Raw genomic sequence first — 12,788 nt, forward strand, 5'->3', positions numbered from 1 at the left:
GTTCAATAAGCAAATGAGGCCGTGCAAAGTACGGAAGTCATAAAACCGGCACTGCAGGTAACCTTTCACCAAAGTGAAAGTATTCTTGTCAGTTGTGTTGCTTCGACCAACCGCATTGCTGTCTCTTTTTTTTAGAGACTTTTAGAGGTATTTTTTCTCAAGAGATGGCCTTCAGCCCTTCGTCCCTGGAGGATGACCTGCAGTGCCCCGTGTGCTGCGATCTCTTCGCCGACCCGGTGGTCCTGCACTGCAGCCACAGCTTCTGCCGCCTCTGTCTGGACGCGTACTGGAAGGATCAGCCCAGCAAGCCGTGTCCTGTGTGCCGCCGTCCCTTCCCTGGGCGAACCCCGCCAGTAAACCTGGCCCTCAAGAACATTGTGGAGGTGTACAAGAGGGAGCAGGAGGAGGGGGCTGACCACAAACACACTCCGGGGGGGAGAGCAGGAGTACGTGGACAACGAGAGAGGGGAGAGGAGGAGAGGGGGGAGGAGGAGGAGGAGGAGGGTCGTTGTAGTCAGCATGGGGAGAGGCTGCTCCTCTACTGTGAGGTGGACCAGGAGCCCATCTGCATGGTGTGCCACCTGAGCAAGAGGCATCGAGGGCACCGCACGAGCCCAGTGGAGGAGGCCGCCGAGGAGCTGAGGGTAAGGGGCTATATATATATATATATATATATATATATATATATATATATATATATAAGGGGCTTGAATTTCCCCTTGGGGATCAATAAAGTATCTATCTATCTATATACGGAGACTGATCTGGTCCACATCGGGCTGATCTGAGACATCTCACGCTCAACTGCTATAGACCTTTTCAACTGCATAACAAACTTGTTGTGTTCCCAAGGCATTTATTGTGCCACAGAGAACAACATTGAGCTAATGGTAACTTCAGGACCAACCAAGTTTTAAAGTTGACATTTTATAGAGCATTACGCTTTATCTGGTAACACTTTATATGAAGGGGTCTACATAAGGGTGACATGTCAAATACTGTAATGTCATCTTGCCTAATGTGAAGTTGTCATAATGATGACGCTCAAACAATGTCAACTTGACGAAAACCGAATGACACATTATGGCAACAGTCATAAACATCAATAATGTGTCATGTCATTCTTATGACGGTCACCCTTACTGTATGTAGACCCCTTCAAATAAAGTGTTACCCTTTATTTTCATTTCAACCCTCCTGTTGTGTTTGTTTCATATTTACTACTGTAGTGTAAATCCATAGTAACACATATACTTTATTAGTCATCTAATGTTGTGATACTCCTTTGTATCAAGTTCTACTGGATATTACCAGTTTTTAACTTCCATTTGCTATTCATGGCCTGCAGGCCTCATTGACCTGAGCAGCATGCAAATCAGAAAGGAGAACACTCTATTGGGCAATATGCACTGGCATAGAAGCAGTGAGGGGAGTGTCTTTGAAGGTGTGCTTGTGTGTGTGTGTGTGTGTGTGTGTGTGTGTGTGTGAATGTACAGAAACACAAACAGTCCATCTGATCAATAGGCGTGTGTGGACTCAATTTTGTACACTGATAATTGTTTCACCCATTCATTTCTAATGTCCAGTCATTTTTGATGGGGAATACACATGGGGTTTTTTAAAGTTAAATATAATACCCACATTGTTATGAAAGAAAAAAAAAAGAACATAGTTTAAATTGGACCGTAATTCAACAAGTGGGTTAAAATATCTGCACAGATTTAAAACATTTCAAGCGAAAACACTCTAGGGACAGATTTAAAGGGTCTATAACGATTGAGAAACAAATTGCTCACAACATGGCCTCCAGACTTGTGCAAGTTGAAGTTAAGTTGCCTAAAGGCATACATTTGAAGTACTGACAGTTACATAACTGTAAGCAAATTTGTTTATTCCATTCACAGAGCACATTTTATAGGTTTTACAGGTTGTTTGTTTATTTATCTAATTTAGTTTTTCTTTATTTCTGTTTTGCATTCTTTCATTCATTCAGGAGGAGGTCAGAGCCTCTCTCAGCAAGCTCCAGGCCAGATTTAAGACATTCAACAAAGTGAAGCAGGAATGTGCCAGAACGGCTCAGTACTTAGAGGTGGTGTACATGTATGCCCACACTCACACACACACACACACACACACACACGGAAGTAAAACTGCGCTCTGTCTTGACTTTTTGTTGATTCTGCCCCCAAGCCAAATACCTAGGAGTGCAACTGACTCTGCTAACATAGATAGACATTCTACATGTTTACCAGCACAGAATTTCCTTATATACCTTTGTATTGTATTGAAGGTTAACAGCACAGTATATTCATGAGAGAGAGAGAGAGCTAAATCTGAGATATAAAATCAGAAATATGGCAGCTTAATCAAATTGTACAACAATATAGTGGGCTACATCAGGAGAAACCCCCTGACAGAGGAGTTTGTGGAGGTTCATAAGCAGGAGTGACCAGATGAAGCTAGAAGCTAAATGTACACTTTTTCCAGCAGCAATTCTTTGATGTTTGCTGCTAATGCTAGTATTTGATGCTAACGCTTACCTAAAACTGATGATGATACTTTTTGAGCAATGTTACTGGGCAATGTTCGTAAGTAGGATAGGAAATTAATATAATGTCCGCAACACTGATAAATTGCTCTAGTCTGGTTTCACTATACTAAACTCAATCTTTTAAGATTGAACATTAGTCTGGCAGTAAAAAGCGAAAATAGGTCTGCTGGTATCCAGCCTGAGTTGTCGGGCGAAATTCAAATTCCCCGGAAGTTCAGGCAGGGTTCACCCAGGCTAAAATTGCTCCCTTTTAATAGGAAAATGCAACGTTTCGACCCTACTGGGTCTTCATCAAGCAAAAAATAAATAAATAAAACAAATCGTAAGTATTCATTGGTACTGGGAAATCGTCGTGATAATCCAATCAGAATAAATGGAACTGGTTATGTGGTTGTCCAGCAGCATTGTTCGAAAAGTTGCCCCATGTATTAGGCTATACTGTATGTAGTATATACTGTATGACAAATCCTCTCTCTCTCTCTGTCTCTCAGACACAGGCTAGTAAGACCCGGGCTCAAATAGCGGAGGCCTTTGAGGAGTTACATCACTTCCTGCGTCTAGAGGAAAATGCCAGAATGGGTCAGCTGGAGGAGGAGGTGGAGCTGAAGACCATGATCATGAAGGAGAAGGTGGAGAACCTGATCAGGAAGACAGAGGCCATGAACAACACCATCAGTCAGGTGGAGAGAGAGCTGGAGGCCAGGGACTCCATCTTCCTCCAGGTAAACAAGAGCATCCTCACAGGTCCATGCATCATGAATGTTTAGTTGTAAACACGGTCTTTCACACATCAGAAAGCCAATGTGCTGCTGCATCAAAATGTACTGTACATAGCCTAATATTTAATATTTCTTTTGTTCTTCTTTGTTTTGTCATCTGGTAAAAAGAATAAAGAAGAAAAAAAAGATAGTTCAACAATTGCATAACCCATGGTAAAGGTTAAAGCACTCTCTCACATTGCTGAGTCATGTTTCACTGCAGTTTATGTGACTCAGGGACTAATGTGCTAGCTGGTTTGTATTTGTTAGATGAGTCAGGTCTTCACAAAAACACCTGTGAGGTAATGATTTTGAACAGTGTTTACTGACGTATTGCTTTTTTACTTTCTGTAGGCTTACAGCAAACACCAAGAAAGGTACAGTAAACTCTCCAACACATGCTCTGTGTGTGTGTGTGTGTGTGTGTGTGTGTGTGTGTGTGTGTGTGTGTGTGTGTGTGTGTGTGCAGTATGTGTGTGTGTGTGTGTGTGTGTGTGTGTGTGTGTGTGTTTAAGCGATAAAAGGATCTAGTTTTTGATAAAAAAAAACCTAGTGACCTTAAAAGCATTCAGCTTGGCAAACAAACCCTGTTGGCACTGACGAAAGCTTGCTCCGTGACCGGTGTCTTTTGGTGATACAGTGGGCATAGTATTGTGCTTTGAGAGCTGAGAGCTTTTTCTTCATTGTTTTGTGGGGTGTCATAGATAGGAATACAGAAGTACATATCCTGCTCAACTGGTTGGAAGAACATGTGCATATATGTCTTTCTTATCAATCTACACCATCACTATACACCATTAAAATGTATTTGAGGTGACGCCAGAGCAAGTTATCTGATAAGAGCATACTGTACCTCAAAAGGTGGCTAACGGCTGCATAGAGTTGCCGTAATGCCCTTATTGTCTTCTGGCCCCTTCTGTGTCCCCCTCTCAGTCTCAGGGAGAAGCTGGCAGGGCCGGACCCGACTCTGGTGACGGGCGCGCTGATCAACGTGGCATCACACCTGGGCAACCTCAAGTTTAAAGTGTGGGAGAAGATGAAGGAGAATGTGGAGTTCTGTGAGTGGCTGCTGGTCAAACCATTCATACATTCACACCTTACATGTTTCTTATTAGTTTACACATTCGTTGTCTTTCTTTGTGTAGATTGTGTGCTTAGCAATATCCCAAGGATCAACATGAAGTATTTAATTCAGGCAGGGTAGCACTAACTTTGTGCTATGTGCTTCATTAGCATATATGCTATTGTGCAGCCATGCTTGTACTTTATCAGTGACCTGGGGCTGTCTGTCAATCATCTGTGATGCTCCTCCCAGGTCCGGTGATCTTTGACCCCAACACAGCCACCCCGTGCCTCAGTGTGTCCGACGGCCTGACCAGCGTCCACGACGTGGGTCACCAGCCGAGCGTCCCCTTGAACCCCGAGCGCTTCGACCGGTGCGTGTGTGTGCTGGGAGTCGAGCCTCTGGGCCCCGGCACACACATCTGGGAGGTGGAGGTCGGCGGGAGGGAGAAGTGGAACCTCGGGGTGGTGGCCGAGTCGTCCAGCAGGAAGGGGGAACTGCAGGTCCACCCCGCTAACGGCTACTGGGCGCTAGCACTCCGAGATGGGGGCAGATACAGCGCCTCCACTCTGCCTCCCCGCGAGCTGAGCCTGAAGGCGAGGCCTAGCGCCGTCCGCATTATATTGGACCACCAGCAGGGGGAGCTGTCCTTCTACAATGCTACCGACATGGCGCTCATCTACACTTTCCGGGACAGCTTCACTGAGAGACTGCTGCCGTTCTTTTCACCTGGTGTGATGAAGAAGGGGACCAGCGTTTCCAAGGCAATAAAGGTCTGCAAGGCAGACATTAGAGTGACACTTGACCCCTGAGGTTTTGTGAACAGTGCCATGCGAGGTGTACAGATTGTTGTAATGTTAGAGGGGTCAGTAGCAGTGTCAGTTACTACGCATTTGTCTGTGTTAACATTTGTATTACTGCTGTGCTCTGGAAAGAAAACATTACTATTTATTTACCCTGAGGTGCTTTTCTGAACTGTCCTCTTGAACTGGCTTTCTCCAATTAATGTTCATATTTTTGCCTTTTCTTACCCATTATATGTGTAGCATGTGTATGCCATACCTTTATCGCATGTGTTTGTTCCATGTAGGAAGACTGCAAATGTCTTCATCATTAAGCATGAATTAAACTCATCTCACTTGCCTAAATTCCTGACTTTTCTAGTTTGTTATGGTATTTGCTTTTTTATGCTACCTTTGCGTTACCATGACACAGCGATTTCAAGTAAACACACAGCCGCTGTGGAAAAAAACCAAACTCCACCTCTTATCACTTCATCCCCAAATCCTCTGTTGGACAGAAACACACGCTAACCTCATCTTACCTTTCGTCAGCTGTTATCTCCACTTGGCCCATCGGTACACAATCCCCACCCCCGTTTTTCTGCATGTGTGTGTGTGTGTCTGTGCACGCAGATGTGTATAAAAGAGACGGGAGTTTGGGTCTGCTAACACATTCACGCTACAACTCCTCACTCACACAGACAACATGAAGGCCTACCTGCTCCTGCTCATCCTGCTGCCTCTGTGCTTGGGTACGTCTGTCTTTCTGATTTTGCACACACTCATTCTATGCATAAGCTTCCTGAATCCTGATTAAATCCATTGATCACGTTGATATGGACCTTTCTCAACATAATCGATTTCACATACACACATTTGCATACTTTCTAGGTTTCAAAACACAGTGTAGCCTTAAAACACTTCCAATCCAACATACTGTATACACAGGCAGAGGAGAAGTGTGTGTGTGTGTGTGTGTGTGCACTGTGCATGTTAGATTCGATAAGGTTACAGAATGGATTGATGGCTGTTAAAAGGCTGTCAGAGGTCATGGCACTGCCATCCTGAGGTAAATTATTTAGATAGGATAGACTGTCTGCACTTGTGGACATGGATGTCATCCTCTGAGAACACTGGGGTGGAAGAGTTAGTCGTCACCTGTCAGACTCTGATGTTTGTCTCGAAGTCATGTTACAGTGTTAGATCGTCAGTCAAATGTTGTATTTAAGAGAACTCTTTAGAAAAGCTGTCTGTCTGTCTCCTCCGCCTCTCACTGGCTGGACAAAGACAGCATCCCTTAGACAAACAGGGCTGTCAATCACCCTTCTGTCTAATCGAGATTAAAAGAAGCCTACGACAGTAAACTGAAGTTTGTTGCCTTTTGTTCGACAACCTAAACGAGACAACAGTCTCTTTGCAGAGTGTCACAGCCCATGGCACCTCTCTCTCCTTTAGCAAATTGATGTTTTCTTTTTCCCACAGTAGACTCAGGTCAGGAGAGAGACGCCAAAGTAAATAACTGTGCTGCTTGCTATCATGTGATTCCGCTGTACTCTCTTATGGTGCAATGACAGACTGGCAAACATACTTTGAACACAATGTTCAGGGACATTGACATTGCTATGGCTTTAGAAGCGTTTAGCATGTGAAACAGATATCATGCTCTGGGAAGTCAAAGTGTGCTTTTTGTATTCATATTACCACTGCTGAGGGATGAGATGCTGAAGATATTAGCGTTTGAACCAATCGTAGTACATGTGAGCAAAGGTATCTAGATTTTGAATTGTTGATATTGACATAGGAGACTGTGGTCTGTTTCTTTTGGGTCATTCTGAAACTGAACCTTTGGATTTGTTTTGAACTCTTCACCTACTCTCTTCTTCCTTGTTCTTTTGCCCTGTTCCTCTTCTCTGCTCCTCCAGCCGACTTTCAGATAAAGTGTAAAGGGGAGGACTTCCTGATGGTGAGGGATATGGTTCTTCAGTGTTCCAGTAAAACCAAGCAGGTCTGCTACACCAGGAGTAAGTAACCGTGCCCTGGAGCACATCTCACCCGCTTCACTCACATCAGGCTTTACAGGCCTAGTCAGAACCGAACCTACAGATCGGTTCCTATCAGTTTTACCCAGCAAATCATATATCAGCACATTATTTATTTAGGAAATGATCATTTCACTGCATTCTTTACATTAGTAATCATATGCATGTGACACATAAACATCCTTGTATCCTTGTATTTCAGAACCATACAGAATAATGAAACACCTCCAAACTAAACAACTACTATGTATAAAACAAGCACAAAGCTACCTATTGCATCATACACTACTCTTGTAGTGCAAGCAAAGTTTAGATGGCGACATCACATCCTTCTGACAATATGTTAATTATTGCTCTTTCTTTTTCTCTTTTCTTTCTTTCTATGTGTGTTCTTTCCATCCATCTGCAGAGACAGGAGAAAAGGGATGTGCAAGAGAGGAGTTTTGCAAGAGACCCGGCTGGACTTGCTGTGAAGGAGACCTCTGCAATGCCTAACTCTTCCACAGGAGGGCGCTACAGCATCAGATCGATCTGCAATGTTGCACAAACCAGTCCATTTCCGTTTGACCAGTGGTTTGGATGGTTGGTGCCTAAGGACAACATATCATCATTAAGACCATTTCTTTCTATTAATGCAGTTACCATTTCTTCCTAGTTCTCTTTTTACTGTTTGATGAATTGAAAATAAACATTTGTGTAAACAAACTGGAATCCTTGCTGTGTTTTCTGTGTGCTATGCTGAGCATATTTTACTGGGCTGCTTTAGGGACTAGAGGCTGAGTAAGTGTTCCCTGCTGTATACAGGATTGAGATTATAAACGAAGGTTTCTATTGCTGGATAAAGTTGGTATGTCAATTGGAATTGTTGGAATGTCACCATCAGCCAACTGTTTCATGTTTGTGAATAAGTTGTGCAGGTTCGCTACTTTACCAGCAATGCTAGTAACACACACACACACACACACACACACACACACACACACACACACACACACACACACACACACACACACACACACACACACACACACACATTTTGTTCTATCCTAAAGCTACATCTCTGGAACATTCTGTGATTCTGTGTGTGTGTAATGTGTAATCGTTTTGAGGGTGGAATGCTGGAAGTCAGTGATGCCGAGTCAGCAGCAAATATCTTTGCCAGCAGCTCAGCTCCCACAATTCACCTGTACAGTCAATGACCTCAAGCTCAGGTTGAGAAAGAGGCAGGCACACTGGCAAAGAAAAGCAAAACAGACAACTGCGGAATTCTCAAAACGTCAATCCAACTTGCCATTTTTTTAGAACCAAAAAATCAAGCAAAATTCCATGTTACATAGGATTTAGTCAATTTAAGCAAATAATAATAATCTATATTCCACAAACCTTATGTTGATTTAGTGATAGTTGATTTATGTTGAAAAGATTATTTGCAGTTTCTTTTATAATAACAAAAACATGATGTGACGAAAGGAAAGGGCATGAGACATACATCTTTTTTAAAATGTTTATTTTCATATCTTAAAATCTTCAGTATTTTTCTGCCCTTCGACAGGAATGCATGAGAGACAGATTGGCTCAAACATTGTCACAAGAAAAACAAAAGAAACAAAAACATTTTCCCCTCCATCCATCATTCATGTCTTTGTCGTTACGACCCTACCATCGATACTTCCCGAGTTGACCGCCACCATCAAAAACCATGACGCCCCCTCTTCACTAAAGCTTCTCGAGAAAAGTAGGCCCCTTTCTGTACCCACTCTGTCATGTGGGTATGAAGAAATGCACTCTGGGAAAGGGGGCATTATTGGATAAAGGCCATGTGGAGTACTTTCACCCACCCTCCCTCCCTCCCATTCTCCCCCCCTCCGCTCTTTTGCTCTCCGGTCCCGGCACATGAGCACATAGGCCTGGCATTCTAGACCATTCTAGAAGGTTTGCAATTTTCCACTCCACTTTTTCACTTTTCTTTTTTCCCCACTCTGTTTTTCCTCGTTCCTTTCTTTTGTGTTGTATGTTTTGGATGCTAGCCCACCTTACACAGAAACAAAAGACACTGTACAAGCCTTTGAGGAGAGCAGACCATTTACAAAAAAAAAAAACAGGACTACAGGTCCCACTGCTAAACTCACACACTTACACCATGCAAACACACTTGCTCTCTCTCTCTCACACGCAAACCCACTAACACACACACAGCTGGCAAGAGAAGTAAACTTCCTGGATCCTGAAAGAGATGCGATGCAGTCATGTATCGGTGTGTGTGTGTGTGTGTGCTGGTGAGAATGTAAGCACTTCCTTTCACACAGACAACCCTCAAGGCCTACAACAACCAACTTCCCTCCCGCCTACCACAAAAGAAGAAAACATTTTTTAAAAATGTCCAAGGTACCCTACTACCACCTGCCCATAAACCCCCTCCAACCCAACCCAACCCAACCCCCATTTTTGCAGACAAGAAAAAAGGCAATTAATCGGAGAAACATTCAAAAGAGACACGTCTCTGGGCTGAAACTGATTGGTTGTGAGGGAGCTAGCCTGCACTGTGATTGGTAAGAACAATGCATGCCTGCAGAATATGCACACACAAAACAGGTGAGTCTCTAAGGTCATCCCTGATGTTGAAAGGACCATGGCAACGGCCTCTTGTTTACAATAGAACACAGGCACTGGAGTCCAGAAAAGAAGCTTGTGAAAATGTTCTCCTGGCGAATCAAGCAAAAAAAAAAAAAAAAAAAACAGTCCAGGGAGCTGTGGAACCATACACAATTAAATGGCTAGAACCAACCAGGGCAGATGCACCTGTACGTCCATATAAGGGAAAAAAAAGAATGGCCCACCCTGATCCTCTTCAAGTTCTGAAAGGGAAGGTGGCACACATGATCTGACAAGAGACATTGTATCAGTTAGTGCTGCACCCACCAAAAAGCTCTCTACCCACCCAGGGAAAGGAAGAAGAGGAAGAAGAAGAAGAAACAAAAAACCTGATATATACACACAGGCATACCATTATATACAGACAGCAGCCACACCACTAGAATGTACATCACAGATGGGGGGGGGGGGGGGGGGGGGCACACAGAGCGGAGATGATCAGCCTACTGGCTGCTGTCTCTAAGGGGAAAACATTATGAAAGAAAACATTTTTCAAAAACAACCCCTTGCATCTGTGAGTAAAGTAAAGCAATTTTTTAAAAAGAAGATGGCTGGAGTTTGTTGGAGGGGTGAGGAGCAGGGTGAGTGGAGGAGGTTAGGGGAGAGACAGCGAGAGAGAACTCCTTCAGTGGAGCAATTAGGGAGGAGGAGGTGGGCTAGTAAGTTAGCCTAGTGAGCCTAGGAGAAAATAAAAACAAACACACACACACACACACACACACACACTCCAATAAAGAGAAAAACACTAAAGTCAATCATATGAGAGATTCATATGTACATGTTTTTTTTCTTTTTTTTCTTTTTTAAATAAATGTTGTACGGTCAACCCTGCTGGAAGCTAAAGGAAGGCGACCATCACATTCAATTGACTGCTCCCATGTCCACCCAACCAACTCTACCACACACACTGACCATGTCCATGCATGTCTTTAACAATGGCCAAACAACAGAGGAAGACTTGCCAAATCCACTTAAGGAAGTAAATAGCCCTGTATCAGAGGAATACCCAGTCTTAAAGGGTGGCATCTACAGTGCAATGTATCCCACTGGGTGTATTCCCCTCAAAACATTTCTTTCCATTTACTATTTGAAAGCCCCATAATGTATCTGCCAATACATTATACTCCTCTTTCTCTCATCTCTCTCCAAACACTAGTATGGTCTGCAAAAAACCCCAACATACTCATGTCATGCACTTTCTATCACTCATCTATCTTGGAACTCCATGCCTTTATACACATTCTTCATTCCTGCTGTCATAATATCATCCCTCCAGGAGACCATTAAAATGGTGTTGGCCACGTCTTCCTGTTAGCATACTATTCATCATTTCATATAAAGACAAAGCAGGCGTCTTCTCTGTTTGTCTCCACAAAAACACAGATGCCAGTATATGAGTAACACATGTTACAATCTCTCTTTCGCTCTAAAACACAGACATTTGGATATGTGTAAAAAAATCTCTCACTCTCTTTTTCTCTCTCTAACTCATTCAACCATTATTTGACTTTTTTTCTGTCTCAAGATGCTGGGATGTGAGTAAGAAATGTTTCTTCTCTGAGTTACATTTCCTCTGTGACTGGCTGTGTATTCCTGTCAGATAGATCCTGAGTTTGGAGGTTCTTAAAAAAAAAAAAAAAAAAAAAAAAAAACAGGGACGTTCAGTGTGTGTCAGAGTGATGTGTATGTGTGAATGAGTGTGAGTCAATCAATAGTGATGGGAAATGGATTTTGAGGGGGGGGGAGGGTAATAATGATGACCTACTCCTTTAGAGCGACAGAGGTGTAAAACGGCATCTTACATACATTTAAGACTTTAATCACAAAAACACCTAAACTCAAACAACCACAAAAGAAGAAGAAGAAGAAAAAAAAAGTCACTCCTCTTCTAAAATGGAGAGATGCCAGAGAACCCCCAACCAACAGGAAAAAAAAGAAAGAAAAGAAAAGAAAGAAAGAAAAGGAAGACAACAGCTAACAATGAGGAAAGCTTGTGTACCCTTACAAAGACAAGGGTAAGAACCGCAAGGAGACCAAGAACAAAAAGAGAAAAAAAAAGAGGTAAGGTGACAAGAGTCCAACTGGAAGCTCAGTAGCTGGTGTATCCACAGACCAACACGAGTCCTTTTACAGAGAAGTCCAAGGGTGGTGGTTGCAGGCGGACCTGAGGCCCCCCCCATGACAGACCGGCAAGCCAGCTTCACACCCGTGTGAAGATAAGCCATCTGTGTGTGTGTGAGTGTGTGTGTGTGTGTGTGTGAGTGTGTGTGTGTGTGTGTTGCAGGAGATAGCACACGCCACTGAACTACCTACAGTATTACCTACTAGGAAACAAAATGGAGGACAGTGATAATCACTGTGACTTTAGCTTGGCTGGCCTGTGGATTGTGTTCATGGACTGTAATACTACAGGTGACCCGATATAACGTGATCGTTCAAAGCAGGAATGCTATGACTGTTGTATCATTATTACATTAGCGTGGCAATGGGACACATTCACAAGACTGGCCCCTTGAGGTATGGACGGAAACTCCCCAGTCCAACTGGGTTTAGTCCAGTTAGCCTAGCTCAAACACATGCACTGTTTCAATTCATTCATGTCTGGTGGAGATGGTGGCTGTCAATAGTATAGAGAAAGAGATTAAAATTTCTAAATATTAAAATCAAATATCGTCTGGAAGGACATATTTCATATTGCCTGCGCTAATTTATGTAATTGTGTGTATACTGCTATATTGTGGTAAGAGTATGTTCATTGTTTAATGACTGTGTGTGTGTGTGTGTGTGTGTGACGTAGTTAGTGTCACATGCTTCTTCCTGTCCCTCTCTATGCACACTGTACAAAAAGAATTCATCAAACATCAACAATTCCATCAAATCTGAGAGCAACAATGTACCCTCTCTCTCTCTCTCTCTCTCTCTATTTCTCTCTTCAACCGTTCC

General features: G+C 43.1%; 3 protein-coding genes across 3 annotated transcripts in view; 2 read left to right on the plus strand and 1 right to left on the minus strand.

Moving 5' to 3' along the window:
- Positions 1-116: 116 nt before the first annotated feature.
- On the plus strand, positions 117-5,500 carry LOC134063826 (nuclear factor 7, brain-like). Its single transcript, XM_062519563.1, has 6 exons — positions 117-644; positions 1,994-2,089; positions 3,043-3,273; positions 3,664-3,686; positions 4,243-4,367; positions 4,625-5,500. Exons 1-6 carry the CDS (start codon positions 165-167, stop codon positions 5,182-5,184), a joined length of 1,515 nt encoding a protein of 504 aa, XP_062375547.1. The 5' UTR covers positions 117-164; the 3' UTR covers positions 5,185-5,500.
- Positions 5,501-5,772: 272 nt separating this feature from the next.
- On the plus strand, positions 5,773-7,894 carry wu:fj16a03 (uncharacterized protein LOC335475 homolog). Its single transcript, XM_062520432.1, has 3 exons — positions 5,773-5,906; positions 7,077-7,175; positions 7,603-7,894. The coding sequence occupies exons 1-3, from the start codon at positions 5,861-5,863 to the stop codon at positions 7,686-7,688; spliced, it is 231 nt and encodes a 76-aa protein (XP_062376416.1). The 5' UTR covers positions 5,773-5,860; the 3' UTR covers positions 7,689-7,894.
- A 3,749-nt stretch (positions 7,895-11,643) lies between these two features.
- The window catches only part of LOC134064502 (echinoderm microtubule-associated protein-like 4), a 56,916-nt gene continuing 55,771 nt past the window's right edge, over positions 11,644-12,788 (minus strand). The window contains 1 exon segment of the mRNA XM_062520433.1: positions 11,644-12,788. This exon segment is cut by the window's right edge and continues 842 nt beyond it. The gene's annotated coding sequence lies outside the window, so the exon portion shown is untranslated.

The sequence above is a fragment of the Sardina pilchardus genome, chromosome 18 (genome assembly GCF_963854185.1).
Source record: "Sardina pilchardus chromosome 18, fSarPil1.1, whole genome shotgun sequence".
In the NCBI taxonomy this organism is placed as follows: domain Eukaryota; kingdom Metazoa; phylum Chordata; class Actinopteri; order Clupeiformes; family Clupeidae; genus Sardina; species Sardina pilchardus.